Source organism: Mesoplodon bidens (genome assembly GCF_964165515.1).
Source record: "Mesoplodon bidens genome assembly, chromosome: 5".
Taxonomy (NCBI): Eukaryota; Metazoa; Chordata; class Mammalia; order Artiodactyla; family Ziphiidae; genus Mesoplodon; species Mesoplodon bidens.
In genome coordinates this window covers 100,097,926-100,116,868 of record NC_138161.1, presented here as the reverse complement: position 1 = coordinate 100,116,868, position 18,943 = coordinate 100,097,926, and the positions used below count along the sequence as shown (strand labels likewise).

General features: G+C 52.2%; 1 protein-coding gene across 6 annotated transcripts; it reads right to left on the bottom strand.

Moving 5' to 3' along the window:
• Positions 1 to 3,899: 3,899 nt before the first annotated feature.
• On the bottom strand, positions 3,900 to 17,872 carry LOC308617771 (endothelin-converting enzyme 2). 6 transcript variants are annotated; one of them, XM_081235150.1, is made up of 19 exons: positions 17,731 to 17,872; positions 17,237 to 17,461; positions 16,892 to 17,027; positions 16,462 to 16,677; positions 15,876 to 16,000; positions 15,613 to 15,759; positions 15,395 to 15,460; positions 11,416 to 11,604; positions 10,580 to 10,722; positions 10,182 to 10,296; positions 8,696 to 8,806; positions 7,430 to 7,528; positions 7,237 to 7,314; positions 6,606 to 6,709; positions 6,317 to 6,427; positions 6,124 to 6,191; positions 5,752 to 5,942; positions 5,548 to 5,643; positions 3,900 to 4,851 (listed from the first exon to the last, which is right to left on the bottom strand). In XM_081235150.1, the coding sequence occupies exons 1-19, from the start codon at positions 17,770 to 17,772 to the stop codon at positions 4,675 to 4,677; spliced, it is 2,439 nt and encodes an 812-aa protein (XP_081091276.1). In that variant the 5' UTR covers positions 17,773 to 17,872; the 3' UTR covers positions 3,900 to 4,674. The 6 variants fall into 6 exon arrangements, with proteins under 6 accessions (XP_081091276.1, XP_081091274.1, XP_081091278.1 ...); XM_081235148.1 differs by having other exon boundaries at positions 5,548 to 5,942; XM_081235152.1 differs by lacking the exon at positions 17,237 to 17,461.
• Positions 17,873 to 18,943: the final 1,071 nt, after the last annotated feature.

Sequence of the window (18,943 nt, the reverse complement as noted above, 5' to 3'; positions counted from 1 at the left end):
CAGCTGTGATATTTGGGCAAGCTTCCTAACCTCTCTCAGCTTGGTTTCTTCTTCTATGAAATGAGAGTAATAAAGTATCTCCCTCAGAAGTTTTTATGAGAATAAAGACAGTGTATATAAAGTGCTTAGCTAAGTGCCTGGCAACTGGAGAGGAGGCAGTTACCATTTTCCAGCTTCCTCAAATTTGCAGGGCTGCCCCTTGCTCCCCACCTCCAAACACTCAAGCCCCAAACCTCTCTGGCCAAATGCAGATGTCTGGCAATTATTCTCAAGGCCTTATGATAACATTGATATCCTACCTCAAGCTTCATTTCAGTCAAATTGCTCTCCCAGAAGCACTCTTTCCTACCATTTGGCCAGACTCCCAGCCTTGTGACCAAATTGCTCTCCAATCAGGGGACAGCCCATCACCTGTCCCTTCCTACCACCTTCCTTCAAATTGCACCCACTGGCCAGCCATGCTTCCCCCAAACGTATGGCCTGAGCTATAGAGCTACACATTTTATGGATGGTTCTACTCATCTGAGAATCATTTGACCCAAAGCGTCACTTATGTAATACCAGAAATGCTTCAGGCCGGACACAGCATTGCATTGTTTCCACTGGGTTGCTACTTTCTTTGTGTGATATTTTTCAAAATCAGATTGCATTGGGGCCCTTTTACTGTTAATTCCCAGGACTGAAAGGAGTTGTTACAATCCCCTTTTTTATAACTACTGTTACAACTTCCCTTCTTCAGGCTCTCACCTCTCATTATGCCCCTTTCATCTACCTCCTTCTGATCACCCTAAACATTTCACCATTTCTGAACATGCCCTGCCCCTTCAAGCTGGATCAGTCTTTTCTTGTTGCTGTTCTTTCTGTATGGAATGCCCTTCACTGTTTTTGGCTAGCAAATTCTCCCATCCTCTGGACTCCAGCTCAGTATCACCTGTGTAGGAAGCCTTTCCTGTTCTGTCTTTCAAGTTATTAATTTCTTCCCTGTGCTCCTACAATGCTTGATACATACCTCTCCCTCCCTCCACTCTGAGCTCTTAGGACAGGAACTGTGTCTTACTCAACTTTGTGCCCCAGCACCCAATTTAACACCTGGCTTGTGGTAGGCCTTGACAAATATTTGTTGAATAAATGGCTTTGCATTCAACTTCAGGTCATCTTTGTTTATAATAATAGCCCATTGGGAGCTCTCTTTGGAGCCCAGAGCTCAGCACTGGGAAACTGTCAGGAGTCTACATTTGTGACTCATGATAGGTCTACTGAAACTGTGCTTATTTTATGGAGACTCTCTTCCAACTTGACATTTTGAGAGCACTTCCAAGTGTGAAATCATATTGTTTGGCATATGTTACTGTATTGTGCATGGGAATTAGTCAAACTTCCAATGGGAGAGTGTAGGGTATGGCCCAGCACCTTACTAATAACTATTCTCATGTGTCCACCCAGGAGCACCATGCATTATTCCCCCTTCTGCTTTAACACATCAGAGCATATTGCAGATGCCTATTTATCAGCTTGGCAGGCTACTAAGGGTGAAGGTTACATCTGTCACTTGATGTTCACCTTGCCTTGCCCATGGAACCAAGCACCTGCAGAGTGCTCAACAAACAGTGCCACCTGGCTTAATTTCAGGTCAACATGTGCTTAGGTTTCCCGCAGCTGCATGGTTGTTGCAGGTACCTGGCCCGGGTGAGATGGGGGCCATGAAAGTGCACCTGCTGGTAATGGCCTCACTTGGAAGCATGATAAAATTGCCCAGAAGAGGCAGATGTATATGCTTGAGTCTAAATTCTGCCATGGCTTAGCAGACTAAATGGTGGTGATTAAGAACATCTGAATTCCAAATCTGAGGCTCTGAGTTCCAAATTTGACTTTAATGCAATCTTGGCTGACACTGGAAGTTATGTCATCTTTTTCCTTAGTTTCGCCACTTGTAAGATAGAGACAATGATAGGACCTCCTTATAAGTTGTTGTGGGAATTTAATGAGGTGATGTTTTTAAAGTGCTTAGCACAGGCTTAAGCAAAAAAAAAAAAAAAAAAAGGAACTTGGTAAATGAGGGCTGCTCATCATCATCACCATCATCATCATCATTTGACACTTGGACCTTTGCAAATATGGAGTTTTAATGCCACAATGGCCAGCTGGTCAGTATCCCAAGCTGGCCTCTGAAATCAGGTGCCAAGGGAAGGGCAGGGCTTTGTGATACCAAGCCTATCTCCTCTATCATTACACTGACATTATAAATCTCATACTCTGTGCAACACCCAAACTTCACAAGCCATTTCTTAATATTTCTTTGGGTTCTGGAACTTGCTAAGCCCTTGAATTCACTTCTTAAAACATTAAAGCTGATCTAGTCCTCAGAGATCATCTCATCCAACCCACTTATTTTACAGACTGCTAAGGTTACTGAGATCTGAAGAGGGGATAAGCCATGCCTGGTGTCACAGCTGGGGGATGGCAGAACTGGGGCCAGAACCAGATTTCCAGACGTGATGGCCCTCCTCTTTCCAATACACTTTGCCACCCCTCCTAGAGTTTTGCACTCAGAGCAGAGACTCAAGCCATGCTTTCCCTTGGTCTTAGAGTTCCCAAGGCCACTTTTCCTTTTTCTTAGTAGCCAGCAATTTCCTTCCCTTGGTGAGCAGCCACAGTTCCAAGTAACTTGACAGAGACCCACATACAGCTCTTTATGGGGACAGTCTGATGCTGGGACAGGATACAGACTGTGGGACATGTGCTGGTGCCATCACCCAGGAACCAGTGACCCCAGCAGCAATCACTGGCAAAGCTTCACTCTTACTCCTCCAAACTTAATAAACCCACACCTACTTACACCTTGGGTAACACTGCATTTTAAAGAGAACTGAGACTGGGCTCTTTCCACTGCTTTGCTCTGGTTCTCATTTTACAGATAAAGAAACTGAGGCTTGTAGAGGTTAGGGAACTGGCTCAAGCTCACACAGCTGCCAGAGCTTCAATTTCAATCCAGGTCTCTGACTGCAGTGGAGTGTTTACAGTTAGACCTGTAAAATGGAAACTGGAGCACTTATAAAACATGTTGCTGCGAGGATCAGGCGAGCTTATGAAGGTGAAAGTGCCAACAGAAGAGTCACCTGAGGGAGGGAATCATCTTATTCCTCTTTCTGTCACCAGTGCCTGGCACATTATTGGTAATCAATATACTTATAAAAATAAACCTATGAATATACAAATTTATAAATAAATGAGTGAAGAAAGAAATGAGCCACCTAGCAGAAGTGCCTGGAACACAGAGGTGTTCAATAAATGCTCTGTTTCCCTTGCTTGTTCTGGAGGGTGGCAGCCAAACCTGCAGTCTCTGTGCCTGGAACTTGGTAGGCCTCGATGAGCGTGTGTAGGTGGGATGAGCGGCTCTCAGGAGCGCTAAGCCTTTGAGAACATGGAGAAATGCATGTCTTCTCAGCCACCAGCAGAGGCTGGTGCTCCAAGCTCCAGGGAGTAAAATGCTACCTTGGCCAGGGCCGCCCTCCACTGCAGGGTAAGGGCCACCCATCTTCCAAGCTGACCCTGGCCAAGTAGTTACCCAGACTCAGTGTCAGGCCCAGCTGCATGCACCAGTGGAGGGCCATGGCCAACGCTTCCAGCTATAGAACAGCCAGTGATGGAATATGACCACCAGTGAGCGGAGATGTACTCCACTTGCCAGACTCAATTTCATGCCATTCCTCCATGCTGCCTCTTTCTTTTTCTTCTTGGGACTTCAAATTTCAGTCCCCTGTGTCTGGTGCATGAGTAAATGAGTGCCTATAAGAGTACCTGGCATACAGCAGGTACTCAATAAATACTGGTGGAATGAGTAAATGAAAACAGGGCTGAAGGAAGAGACAGGCTGACTGATGTGTGTCTGTTTATTGTCACAGGGTCCTACAGGGCCAAGACCACTCCTTCCCCACCCTCTTTCCTGTAAAAATAAACTCTATCCTTCCCTCTCCCTGCCCTGTCTGCTTTCCTGCTTGGTCCAGGGAGAATCAGTCATCCCCTAAGACTTGTATGCCGAGACAGAGGGACTAGCATCCCCTACATGTACACTCTTCCCCTCTGAGCCCAGGGAACCTGGGGGGCGGCAGGAAGGTTCGTAAAGGCTTCCACTAAGCACTGAGCACAGGTGGTTTGTCAGCGAGGGCTGGCAGCAGTATTAGCAGCAGCAGCAGGAGGAACACGGGGTGGGGGCCACCCCGAGGGTGGGGCTGAAAGGAGCTCCGTCTACTCCCGAGGGAGCACTGAGTGAGCCTCGGGGAGATGTGTGGGAGGCACACCAGCCGGGCCCTGCGTGGGCAGCGTGTGGCAGTCACAGCAGGCCCTGTGGCCACCAAGCCCAGGGAGCTTGGGACCAGAAGAGGTGGACTCCTTCCTGTGGGAGCTGGTGCCCCCTGCCCAGGCCTCCTCCAGGCAGGGTGACGCGGAAGAATGTCACAGTGAATGGTGGGGGCTCTGCTGGAGGCAGGGACACCCCCAAAGCCTTGGCACGATGTGGTGGGCGAGGAGGGACTAGGACTCATGTCGTCTGTGGTGTGGAGGGGCCGGACCCAGCCCAGCCGGCATTTGCCTTCTCCAAACCACAGAGCAGACAGCCTCGCTGGGCAAGCTGCCCCAGGCCCTGGCAACAGCTGGCCATTTCTCCCCGACCCAAGTCTACCACACCTCACAAAGCAGCCCTGAGTTCATGGGGGAGCCGACAGGGCAGCCGAAGTGCCGCAGGAAGTCACGGGAGTTGGCGAGCGTGCCCAGCACGCGGAAGCGGGCAGGGCTGTGGGGGTCCGTCACCAGCCCCTCGTGAGAGCTCTCGGGTGTGCGGACCGAGCACCACACCTGCAGGCCAGGACAGACATGGGGACACAGGGTGTCTAGTGCAGGCAAGGCCACTGTCCCAGCTGCAGCAGAGCCATCCCGGGGACACACGGTACCACCACCCCAGGCCCTGGGTTCCGAGAGCCTCAGGGATGTAGGAGAGGGCTTAGCAAGGAGTCTCAGCCCCGACCCCTTGCCATCGGCACCAAGGGAGGAGAAAGCGCCCTCCCTCCCAAGTTCCTTAAGGGCCTTCCAAAGCTGCCTGGACAATGGGTTGCCTAGATGGATGTGTCCAAGGGGAAGAAACCCAGCCCCCAGAGGCTGCAAAGTACCTGGAGGAGACCCTGCTGAGTCTGCCACTTACTTTATTCCTGGGTAGCCCTGGACGAGCCACTTTGCCCCACACTTCCTCCTCCACAGCCACCTCACAGGAGCATCATGGAGATCAACCCCGCTCCCCACCCCTTGCCCCATCAGGCAGGGCAGCCCTGCCCTTCGAGATCTGCAAAACCCTCCTGAAGCCTTCTCCCTCCTCAGCCCTCCTCACATGCTTTTGTGGACCCCACCAAAAGGCTTCACAAGGCCTTCCCAAACCACTTTCCACACTCCAAGTTCGGCCCCATTTCCCAGTCCCTTCTGCATGCCCCAGACTTCTAATGACATGCCCAGGAGGTTGGAGGAGAAGGGCAGACCCCTGGCCTCCCAGGAGGGCAATACCTGGGCAAATCCCACAAAGAAGAGCTGGTGGTTGGTGAGCCCCACGGCTGGTAGTTGCTGCTCCTCCCCATGCTTTCTCAGCCATGCTTTGTAAGCCTGGGGTTGGGAACGGATGGCAAGTCTGTTGGGGCCTGCCCACCAGCTCCACCCAGTGCCCTGCCCCCCCCAGGGCAGGTGAGCCTCAGCCACCAGGGGGCCACTCACGTTGTAGGCAGCCTTAAGCCCTCCGTTGTCAGCGATGTTCTCCCCCAGCGTCTGGCGGCCGTTGAGCTTCTCCCCGTTGACCTGGTACTGGCTATACTGCTCCTCCATGCAGGCCGTGTGATTCCGGAAGGCTGCCAGCGACTCATTCTGCCACCATGGCCGCAGGTTCCCTTCCTTGTCATACTCGCGCCCTGAGGAGAACTAACCTTTGCACCCCACCGAGAGCAGAACTCAACCCTTGGGGGCACAAGTGCCCCCACCAGCCCTAGTCCACAGACCCCGGGGTCCACAGGGCCTGCTTCCAACATCCCAAGGTTTTGCAGGAGCCACTAGGAATTCTAGGCTGGAGGAGACAACTACATGGACCTCTACCTTGGTCATCAAAGGCATGTGTCAACTCGTGGCCCATCACCACGCCGATGCCACCAAAGTTCAGGGCCCTGGTAGGTGAGGAATGTTGAGTGAGGACATGGTGGGGGGACTTCTAGATCCCACCTCCAGCCCTGCTCCCAGCTCACCCGCAGGCCCAGGCCCCAGCACCCAGCCCCTCCTGCCTCAGACACACTTGGGGTGGTTGCGGGCGTAGAAGGGGGCCTGCAGGATGCCGGCGGGGAAGACGATTTCATTCTTGGTTGGAAGGTAGTAGGCATTCACTGTCTGGGGGGTCATGCTCCACCTGGGGGAAGGAGAAGCTGAGGTGGAGCCTGACTCTCTTGATGCCCAGCAGCCCTGACCGACATTCTAGAAGAACCTCGTGCCTCATTTGGGATCCATCTTGCCATCCCCTTCCTTCAGCCCTGGAAACCTCCCCTACATTTCCTGCTGCCCCAAGTGTCTGCAGCCCCCATTCTTACTGGTCCCGGCTGGGAGGCTTGCGGAGCTGGTCAGCCATCACCTTTGCAGAGAAGTTGTACAAATTCAACATGTTCTGGAAGAAGGAATCTTCAGACACTTCATACTGTGGGAATGGTAGGAAGTAGAAAGCCAGTGAGAGGACACGTTGGAGAAGATAATAGTCCCAGTTTGGCTACTAATTAGCACCCTTCGGAGCCTCAGTTTCTTCAACTGTAAAATGGGTGTAAAATAGCTAATAAATAATAATTGCCAATATTATGTTGCAGTTGCTTTATTTTTTTTTAATACTATCTCCTTTTATTCTCACAACAATCCTATCAGGTAAGTGCTAATAGGACTCCCTTTTACAGATGAAGAAACTGAGGCCCAGAGAGGTTATATAACTTGTCCAAGGTTACAGTTAGGTAAAAACAGGTTTGACTACAAACCCCTGCTTGTGAACACTGCCTTCTACTGCTGTCTGGCCTGCAGCCTGGCACACAGCCAGCACTTGAGCAATGCTGGCTGCCTGCACTTGCCTCTGAAAGGCACCAACAAGCATCTCCTTCCCTCTCAGTGCTTGAGCTCCCATTCCTGAGCCCTGTGCCCCCCACAGGGCTAAGGTTCAGTACTGATGGGCAGGGTACTCACCCCATCATAAACATCATCCAGCTCTTTGGGCTCCAGGATGAAGTCTGGGAAACCAATCATATCATAGATGGCATCTGCCTAAAGAGAGCAGGTTAAGGGTTTCCTCCCCAGGCTCCCCCCTGCCCCGCGCCAACCAAAACTGTATTCTCCATCCTCACCTCAAGATGGCACCCCAACCCTGGCCACTGCTCACTTTCTCCTTGGCTGCCTGGCGGGTCTTCTCATCCATCCAAACCAACTGTCCCAGGGCCTCCTCAAAGGCAGTCCGGATCTCGCTGATCATCCCCTCTGCCTGGGAGAGAGGGTGCACAAGTCTGCCTCCCACTCGCATTAAAGCATCCTTTCTCCCCGTCTACCCTAGTGCCCCATCCCCCCTAGTGCCCCATCCCTGTCCTTCCAGGGGAGCACATGGGAGTACCCAGACTCTTGAAATAAGGCTGAGCATCTGGGCAGGATGAGAAGGAAACATGATTTGTGAAGGTACTGGGACTGTGGTGGTTTTTTTTCTAACTAATCAAAAAACTGACAATAAGTTAACTGAATTAACATTATAATTTAATGTAGTGCATTCATTTTTATCCAATTTTGAAAAGAAGGCATTAATAGCAGAAAATGTGGAAAATTGAGAAGAGTTGAAGAAGAAAATAGACCGTTTAAAATCTTATCCCTCACAGATAACTCCTTTCAACATTTTGACTATGTCTAGTGTCTTCCCCTGCTGGGATATTCATATATATATATATATTTTTTTTACACACATATACATATAATATGGAATTATGTTGTGCAACATATATACATTTCATAACTTACTTTCTGTTCACTTAACAATCATCAGATTTAAGGCTGCCTCATAATCCAGCCTAATCACAATTTGTTTTTCCAGTCCCCTATGCTGGACATTTAAGCTGTTGTCATTTTCACCTATTATAAACAACACTGCCATTTACATCCTTATAGGTAATATTTTAAGCACAAACATAATTTCCTAAAAAGTAAACATTATTTTTCTAATTATATAGGTAACATAAACTCATTGTAGAACACTTGGAAAACACAGAAAACTTTAAAAGAAGAAAAAAAAAACCCTCATAATCCCAACCACCCAAAGTAATCACCGCTAATTTGTCGATGAATTTCCTCCAAATTTTTTCCCTGTAGGTACATACAAATATGAATGGTGAATTTTAACTAAAACAAGGGGCAGGGCCTCCCTGGTGGCGCAGTGGTTGAGTCCGCCTGCCGATGCAGGGGATACGGGTTCGTGCCCCGGTCTGGGAGGATCCCATATGCCGCGGAGCGGCTGGGCCCGTGAGCCATGGCCGCTGAGCCTGCGCATCCGGAGCCTGTGCCCCGCAACGGGAGAGGCCACAACAGTGAGAGGCCCGCGTACCGCAAAAAAATAAATAAATAAATAAATAAAACAAGGGGCAGTGTTGGAAGGACCCTGAAGACTCACAATTTCCTTACTCTGCCGGTCAAACGTGGCCTTCACAAAGAGGGAGCCCAGAGCGAAGCCAAGGGCGTCGTCCGTGTTGGAGATGCAGGTCTGCCACCTTGGCGTGCAGGACTGGAAGGGGTAAAGAGCCAGGCCTCCTGGAGATCGCTCTGCCCTCCAGTCTGAGGGCCTTTCTCTGTCTCTAGGGCCAGCCCCTCTCGCTCTGCACATAGGAGGCCTGGGTTTGGGGTGCCATCTCTCCTTCAGACTCCAGGGAAAATGAAGGGCAATATCGCAAAGCATGCCAATGCCAGCAGCGAAACCTCAGGAGGGACATGTGCGCTGCCCACTCTATTTGCAGCACTCTCCTCCTCTTATGTTTCTCAGAGGCCCACTGGGGTCCAGACGTTTCTTTGCTCAGCTGCACATCTCAGTCTTATATCCAGTCAGTCCCCCATGCCAGAAACCTGGGAGTCACCAGCTTCCTCCATCTCCCTACCCTCATGTTCAATCTATCACCAGATTCTAATACTAATTCTGCTTCTTAATCGTCTCCTTCGTCCACGCCGTTGTCACTTCCCTGTCCTATAACACTGTCGTCTCTTGCCTGAAGATTGCAGTGGCCTCCTAACTAGACACTCGACTCCATTCTCATCCCCCTCCCGTCACCCCCTCCATCCATCTTCCATTTAGCTACAGAAAGATGATCTAATACATAAATCCAACCAGGTTACACCTCTGCTTAAAACCATCCTAGGTTCTCCATCCCTGAATCAAGGCCAGGCTTCCTAGGCACAGCGTTCAGGTCCCTCCAAGGATTGCCCCAGGCCCGCCTCACCACCCTCAGCCTCTCCGGTGCCCTGTCCTCAAAGTCATGCCCGAACACATGCAAAACTACCACGCTCCTTCTGGCCTCTGGGAATTTACACATCGTATTCCTTCAGTCGGGAATCCCTTTTCCCTGGCTTTCTTGATGAACTCATTCTTCAAATGTCACCTCTTCAGAGAAGACTTTCCTAATGCCCCCCATCCCCCAGGTAAAATGTGCTGTCTCCACCTCTGTCCTACAACACAAAGAAGGTTTGTCACTCAGTGTGAGCGCTTATCACCCCAAAATATAATGTTTGTTTACACGTCTCCTTCCCCCACTTAACAGGGCTTCTTGAAACTAAGAACTGCATTTATTCATTCTCTCCTTCACCCTCATCATCAAAGTTGAGTGCCTACACATAGCATGCACTGGGTAGGTGCTTCACTTACGTGAACTCAGTCCTCATAACAACCCCACAAGAAATTCCTGTTTTACAGACCAAGAAATGGAGGGTCAGAGAGGTAGGGGGATATGCTCAAGGTCCCATAGGCCAAGAGATAGAGGAGTTAGGAATGCAACCCAAGTCAGCCTGATTCCTAATCCTGTGCTCCATGTGCAAATAGTGCCTGACACACAGTGGGTGTGAAGTGTCAGCCTGACTGGATTGGAAGGTGGGAGCAGAGTCAGAGAGCCCACCTTCTTGGTGCCATAGAGGGTCTCCAGCAGCTTCTCTTGTGCAGACTCAAAGCGGCGGTCCAGGCTTGATGTTGTCTTCTGTACCAGGTTCCAGATCAGGTAGTTGTTCAGGACACTGGCATTCAGGTAGCCAGAACATAAGGTAAAGGCAGGTAACATTTCCACCCCAAACCAGCTCTACCAGCATGCAGACAGCAGGAGTCCCGAGAGGCACATGTGGGAGCTGTTCCATAATCCCTCGCTCTTACCCTGGGACCACACACCTGCCTGTAAAAGTCAGGTTGGAGCTAGGTGTGCAAATAGAGACCACAAGTGGGTCCCCTGAAGTCCCAGCCTAGGGTAAGAGCCTGCACAGAGCCCTGAGCCCCACCCCTGACACCTTGGGCTCCACCCCCCACCTTGGCTCTGTGCGGTTGATGAGCTCTGACACCTGCTGCAAATAATCCATCCCATACACCACCACAGGCTCAGAATCACCCAGCTCCAGCGGTGACAGCAAGAAGGACAGGAATTCCAGCCAGTCCATGGAGGGCGCCAGGGCCTGTGAGCAAAAATATCTCAAGTGTCCCTGCCCCCTTGGCTTTCAGCAGACCACTCCCCCATTGATACACTGGAGCTGGGAGCCCTTTCCATTGTCATAGCAACAGCTACTAGCTGCTTGGAGGCCCCTTCCTATAATAAACCCATTTTCAGGCCTAAGTGCTCTTCAATCAGGGAACCCAATCACATATCATACAAGGAAAACCACCATGTGTGATATTTAGTTGGACTGCAGATATTCCAATATCTTTCAGACAGTTAACAAACTCCCCAGATACCACCCAGGGTCCCTACATACCTGGCCTCTCCTCCAGAACCCCCCCTTATCCAACTTTTCCATAATCCAACGACTAAGAGGCTGATGCCTGGCACAGTAAGGGCCCTCCAGGAGATGCTTCCATTTCTCTTCTGATTGTTTTGTGAACATCTTGTACAAGTTGTCATGGATTTTTAACATAATCCCTCTATGCATCCCCAGGCAATACGAAAGGGACCAAGGGATGGCCCAGTGGGGGTGCCCTAAAATGGACACCACTTTTCCTTCCAGGATAGCAACAGTTCAGCTGGGAAGCTCAGAGAAAGCAAGGAAATGAGGAGAGTCTTGGCTGCCTCAGACAGATGGCGTGAAGGGAAGCTGCGTGGCCTGTGCTGGGGCTGGGCCCCCCCAGCTGTCTCTATTCCCTGCCTGCCCCACCTGCAGCTCTGCGATGCTCATCTTGTGGTAGATCTTCTCCTCATCCCGCCGCTGGTCCTGGGGCACCGTGATGTTGGCCAGTTGTATCTCCAGCTCCAGCACCTGCTGCATCTGCTCCCGCGTGGAGGCTGGATGTCCTCCCAGCAGCATCCCCAGCTCCTCCATGTAGTCCAGGTAGGCGGTAAGCACCTGTCAAGGCCCCAAGTCACCCTCAGAGCCCAGCAACAAGTCCTGCCCAAGGCTAAGACGACTATTCTGGCTGCTACCCCTGCTCACCATCTCCTCTGCAGACCCTCCTCACTGTCTCGTCTGCAGACCCTCCTTGTAGAAGCTTTCCTGGATGACCCTCATCATTTCTGTCATACTGCTTATCACCACCTGCTAGGATCTTTTTTTATTTATTTGTGCAATTATTCATCATCTGTTTCCCCAAGGAGAAGGTAAGTTACAGGAGAGCACTGTTCCAAGTTACAGCGGCTTAGTCACCACTGTATCCCAAGTGTCTGGAATAGGGCCTAGCACAGAATAGGAGCCCTGTAAATATTTGTGCAGTGGATGGATCCGCTTCCCATACTGCTCTCATTTCCTAAAGCCCTTCTACTTTTCCCAGCCTGTCAGTGACCATGTGCCCTCACTTAACAGCTGAGTGGACCCCAGTGGGGAATTTGGTCCACAGTAGCTTCAATTTCCTTCTACCTCCCATCCTGCTAGGCCTCAAACTTGCTGCCTTCCCCTCTGGTCTCCAAGGGGGAGAAAAACACAGAAAAGAAATATTTAGTGACTACATGTATATACATGTATCAAATTTTCTGCTTGCGTTTTACATGTAATATATCTGTGCCCTGACCCCGCGCCCACCACGGCAACTCCATATAGTTCCATCTTACAGATGAAGCTTGGCAAGATTACATGATTTGACTCATACTACAAACTAGCAGATGGCAGAGTTGAAATGTGGCCTAGGCCTGATGACTCCAGGGCCACAATCCCAGCACTGCCTGGGCTCAGAACAAACCCATGTCGCCTCGGAGCCTGCTGGCACTTGAGCTGCAAGGGGGCAGGGGCTGTTTGTTCTGTTCTGCACTGTAGTCTCAGGCTCTAGCACAGCATCTGGCACACAGTAGGTGCTCAATAAATATTTGTTGACTGATGGATGAAAACCCGTGCACAGACCCTCTGCCCTGCTCAGCACTGACTTCCTGTGGCCCTCCTCCCAGGGACCACTCTCACTCTTGCCCTGAAGCCCCACCCGGGGCTCCTTTAATTGCCAAAGGCCATCTCCTCTTCCACTTTACTGAGAAGTTTTATATCCCTAAATATCCATTCTCTGCAAAATATTCAAAATATTAAAATATCAAGATATTCAAAATATCTTTTTCCCACCTCCCTTCCTTCTTGCTGGTGCTGTCAGAAGAAGAGGTTTGCCTACCAACTCTAGTCATCCCAGCTCCTAAAGTGGATGGTTGGTTCAACCAGTGATCTTGCCCCGCCCCCCAACTCACTTACCCCTCTCTCCCTACTTCCTTACTTTCAGCTTAAGACTTGCCTTTTTTTTTAATGTGGTTTTGTTGTTGTTGTTGTTGTTGTTGTTGTTTTTGGCCGTGACACTCAGCCTGCGGGATCTTAGTTTCCTGACCAGGGATCGAACCCGGGCCCCTGGCATTGGAAGTGCTGAGTCCTAACCACTGGACCGCCAGAGAATCCCCAAGACTTCCTTTGGCACTACAGCTTCCCCTAGATGCTGGCACAGGAGACTTCCTACCCAAGACAACTGGTGACACACTGAGAGGTGAATCGAGGCTTCTCCTGCCCTTTCCTGGGGGTCAGGCCACATGGTTCTCTCCTGAATTCTCAAAATTCCTCCCCTGACTCAGGTGATATCAAAATCACACATCTGTTTATAACACTCTCCACTTTTGAGTTTCCTATTCCATTTCTTTTGGGATAAATGCTAAACTTGACCGATAGTGTTTATGTATAACACGACTCCACCTACCTGTCCAGAAGGACTTGGCCCACTCTCCCCTCCCACTCCCCTCTCTGATCTGGTAACAAGTCACACCGCTTCCCACCTCAGAGCCTTTGCATCAGCTGTTCCCTTTGCCTAGAACCCTCTCCCTTCCCACAGCCTACCCTCACCCTAGGACCAGGCTGGCTCCCTGTTACTGCACTCTTGGAATGCCATGCTCCTCCTCTTACAACAGTCCCAGCAACTGTGCACAGGATAACTGCACTTGGCCATTTCTTGCCTTCTCCCCCACTGAGTGGCAGTGTCTTGTTCACCACATGGTAGCAGAGGGTCTGGCTGAGGGATGCTTGGTAAGTGTTTGGGAGTGAATGGGAGAAGGACAAACCCCCCCCTCTTGGTTATCCTTCCCCACAGAAGTCTCTCTTTCTCCCGCTGCCCTTGAAATACAAGGATCTCCTCCTTCTTCTTTTTTTAAAAAAATATTTATTTATTTACTTGGTTGCACCAGGTCTTACTTGCGGCACGTGGGCTCCTTAGTTGTGGCATGCAAACTCTTAGTTGTGGCATGCATGTGGGACCCAGTCCCCGGACCAGGGATCAAACCCGGGCCCCCTGCATTGGGAGCACAGAGTCTTATCCACTGTGCCACCAGGGAAGTCCCAAGGATCTCCTTGTTTTCCTTCTCTAGTCTTGCCCTTTCTCTCACTTCTCCTAAGCCTTTGTCTAGGCTTTTAAGGAGATGCCCCTCAAGCCTTCGGCTACCTCCAGGCCTGTGCTCTCTCCAGGACCCCACCCAGCTTTCACAGCTGTCTGCTGACCTCTGTACAGAGATGGTACCCAGGTCCCTCACACTCACACGTCTGACACGAGCAGCTCCCACTCCCTAAGGGTCTGCCACATGCAGAAGCATAAACTTGCATCCTCCTCCTGCCTCCAAGCACTATATGAGGTAGATGCTGTGATCCCCATTTTTCAGATGAAGAAACAGCCTCAGAGAGCTTAATCAACTTGCACCAAGCTGCCAAGCTGGGATTAAAATCAAGGTCTGAGTTCAAAGTCTGCCTTTTTCCTGTGATATCACCACCTCCCCAATGTGCTTGAAGCTGGTTCTCCCTGTAGGCATCCCGAATTCTCTAAGGACCCCTCCATCCCACCATCATTCAGGTGCACAGCCTCAACTGTCTTTACCTGTTCCTCCTTCTACTCCTCTAACATCCAGGCATCAACAATTCATGATTTGCACTTGATTATGTCTCTTGCATCCTCCCCTTCCTGACTTTCCTTCTGCCACTTCCCCCATTTGGGTCCTCACAGATTCAGAGCCTGGAGTACTGCAGACACTCTTATCTGATCTCCAGGCTCCCTCTCTTGCATCTACTTTTCACACCCAGCCATACTGCCTTCCCAAACTAGTTCCTACCCACCTTTCCACCCTCTCATCTGCTTTGAGCTCTACACTTTGCCAAACTGGACCCCTTCCTGTGGTCCAAACACGCCTTAGCTTTTCCTTCTTCAACACTTTTGTTTAAAATCTGAGCATGTCCTCACCCAGTCCTAGATATTCTACAGGGCCTGGCTCAAATGCAACCTCCTTAGGAAAACTTCTCTGGCTGCCAGGTCTCTCCTGAGTCCCAGAGGCCCTCTTTTGAGCCGTGTTCTCAGCTATCTAGGTCTGTGAACCCATCTACACTGAAAGCTTCCTATGACAGTGGCTCTGAAATGTACGTCTCACAGCAGGTGCCTGTAAAATGTTTTCCTGGAAGAGTAAGAGAAAGGAAGGAAGGAAAGAAGGAAAGAGGAAGGGAGAAAGGAAAGGGAAGGGAAGAAAGGAGGGAGGGAAGAATGCAGGGAGGGGAGAATGAAGAGAGAAAGAAGGAATGGTAGTCAGCTCACTAGGTGACAGGATAGGCTCACCTTTGCCACTCTGACCCTGGGTAAAGGTAAAAGTAAACAGGGATGAGCCCAGCTCAACAGGGGGGTCAGGGTGGATATTCTGAGGATGCTCCTTACTTTCTCATTGGCAGTCCTGTTTAGGTAGTAATCTCGAGAGGGCAGAAAGAGCCCAGACTGGTCCACCTGCAATAGCAAGGTGAGGAGTGAGTCCTCCCCCCATGAAATCTGGACTCTTGTGCGGGGGGAGCCACCCCAGCCAGCCCAGCACAGGGGAGGGGAGTCTGGTCTCAGCAAATAGTCCGTAAGTCCCTCCCCACCCTTCCCCAGCCCAGTACCTGGATAACATTGCTGTTGGAACTCTTAGAGTCGGCACTGATGTAGACAGTGAAGAAGGGGGTGGCCCTGTAGGTCCCTGCTACTGCCTTCAGCACCTCCATGAAGTTGTCCTGGTCCCAGGGCCCCGTAACGTTCCAGCCACCAATCTGAGTAGAGACCATGGTGGCACCTCTGGAACAGGGGCCCCTAAAGCTTTCTGGGGCCACATCCTCTCCCAAGGCCTGTGCTGCTCCCCCACCTGCAGCCCATCCCGGGGGCCTACCTTGTCAATGAGGTCTCGCAGCGGCTGGGCTCCCAGCTCTTCAATTCGCTCCACCTGTAGGCAGGAGAGGTAGAAGCGCTGTGTCTTCCGCTCAGCTTCACTGCTGGAGTTGAAGGTGGTGTTTTCTGTTGAATAGAACACAGGTCCGGGTGGCAACCATGCTAACTGCTAAGAGGGGTCCTGGACCCTTGCTTGATCCCTCTCCTTGCCTTCTCAAGGGGGTAGTCCTCCTAACGTAGACCCAGGAAGACTGTCTGCCACAGCAAAGAGTAGATTTCTCTCCCCTGTCCGGGGAGACTCTCAAAGATCTCTAAGCACTATGGACTCCCTGGTGCCTACCACACCTCAGCAGTGTTCCAGAGCGCAGAGAGGAGTCCCTTCATTAACCTCAGAGGTCTGCCCCCTCAAACTCATCTCCACCCCTCAGGAGCCCCCTGCTCTCTGCAACCCCTAGGCCAGGAGTGGTGGCAGTCATCCACTTATTCATTTATTCATGGACATTTCTTGAGTACCTATTAAGTGCCGAGCCCTGTGCTGGGAACAAGGCATGTACTTGGCTCAGTGCCTCCCGGAGAGGCCCATTTACCGAGCAGGTGCTTCAGTATGGCCTGGTTCTGGTCCCAGAGGCTGTTGAAGGTGTTCCAACGAGAACGCCCATCAGGCAGAGGGTTTCTCCGAATCCAGCCTCCGCAGGAGAACTGGTAAAAGTCTTCACAGGGGCTCACCCCACGGTCCAGGGACTCCAAGATTTTTCCAGCCACTCGAATGCAGGCCTCTGTGAGGCAAGTGCTGTGGGATGGGTCTGTGGCAGGGGACACGGTGGGTAGGGGGGTGGGGGACTGTCAGTCAGTCTGGGAGAGGCAAATGCTTTGGGAGGGGCCGTGACAGCAGGAAGGCTGGGAGGAGGGAGAACAGCTGGGGGAAGGCTGGCCCCACCCAGGGAGAACTTTAGCAGCCCCTTCTGCCTCCAGAGCCCCCAAGCTAAGAGGGCTGATGACAGGAGTGGGCCCACCTACCTCTGTGGTACTGGACCCACAGGGCCACCAAGCAACCCAGAAGCAGTGCAGCCAGCAGTAGAGAGACACCAGCCAAGACCAGCTCCAGCTGGGTGTGCGAGCCCAAGAGGTGTCTTGTCCTCTTCCGGAATCCCACCTGGGGAACAGAGGAGGACCTGGAGCTAGCAAGCTGCAGGTGGGCGACCCAATCACAGAAGTCCTCCCAGAGGGTGAAGGCTCAGGCAGCTTCCAGAGCCATGAAGCAAAGACGCTAACGGGGTTAACTTGGGGCACAGGGGCAATGAAGCAAGCCGAGTTGATCCCTCAGCCTGTTTTGTGCAACGTCATGACTTCGAATCGCCTCACCATAGTCCTAGCGCAGAGGCCAGAGATGAAGCGGAGGTGGGGGCAGGTGACCCTCCAGGGCAACCCAGAGCTCCCGGGTGTGCCGGCCGTCATGCCAGGGCGGGGGCCTGGTGAGACAGGGATGACCCCCTTGCCCACCTCCACGGCGTCCGGGGAGGCCCCGCCCTCTACGGGGGTCTCGGGTGCGTCTTCATCCCGCAGCGTGGCGCGTTTGTACTCCACCATCTGCCAGACAGTCGGGGCGCCAACCCAGGTCAGGCAGAGAGAGCTGCGCGCCCACTGCCCTGCCCCGGCGCCCCTTGCCCGGCCGGGCCCCTCCTGCATGAAGTGCGGGCTCCTTCCCTCCGGCCCGCCGGGCTCTCCGGCCTGGGTCCCTCCGACCCCCGCCCGTCAAGTTCGCAGCCCCTTCTCCGCGAGCCGGAGCTCCTTCCCGACGCCGCCTGCCCCTCTGCCTCCCCCCAACCCCGGTCCTTTCCCCCGGGGCCCCCACTCACGTTGCCGCCGCCGCCACTCATCTCCTGCAGCGCGACGCTCATGGTGGAGTCGGAGCCGGCGGCACCTTAGGGCTCCCGGCGGCTGGCCCTCGCCAGGGCCGTGGCCTCGGCCCCCGGCCCGGCCGCGCCACCGCCCTTCATCGCAGCAGTCGCCGTAGCCTCTTGCTCCGCTGCCGCCGCCGCCCCCGCCTGCCTGCGCCCCCCTCCCCCCGCGGCGCCGCGCCAGGGGTGGGGGAGACGTGGGGCAGGGGGAGGAGCGCGCCTGCCGCGCCCCGCCGTCCGCCCGGCGCCTGGTCCTCGTTCCGGGTGCCCGCGGCCCGCCCCGCAGAGCTGTACCCAGCCTGCCGCCCCAGCCGGAGCGAGCCGCCCTGCAGAAACGCCGGAGACTCCCTCTCCGCTTCGTGGTCAGCACCCATCCCAGCAACACCCTCTTGCAAGACTCCCGGAATTTACATTTCTTTGACCCAGGCCCAAACCCTGCTGATATTTTTTGGCCCAACTCCCCAGATTGCAGGCCCTCCCCATTCCCTTTAACACCTTGGAGAAATTATGCTCTCGTGGAGAACGTCTTCCCCTAGCTGTCCGCACTGCCCCTCTTCAGCCAGCACATACAGAGCAGCACGGAGGAGATGACCCACATTCAGGATGTCAGCACGATATCTATACAGGGAACACATAGACCCAAAGTACACAGGCAGGCACTCAGCCCGACACACGGTCCACACACACACACTCACCACTCACAGAATGCACACACTGCATATTCACACAAAATGTATACACGCACCAGGCACCCAGAGCCAACATATGTTCTTTACTGAGGTTCTGGACACACACAAACACACATACAACACACACAAAGTGCTCGGGCATCATGTACACACAGCCCACACTCCGAGTCCACCCTTACATGTTGTTTCAAGACTTTTTACTCTCCAAGATAACTGTTATCATCAGATCATCTCACAAAGGAAGGGTTACAGATGGTAACAAATCGGCAGGGAAAAAAACAGCTATGCACAGATATTTAAAGGAAAGACGAACTAACACTTCTAACTTGAGGAAAGCAAATCACTTTATTTGGGAGGTTTACAAGAAAAAAAAAAAAACCCACACACCAAGCAATATTTAACTGAAAGGCAATAGTGTGGCATCTATGCATCTGCCATCTGCCTTCCATATTGTCATTCCTTAATCAAGCCTGGTGGTGTTG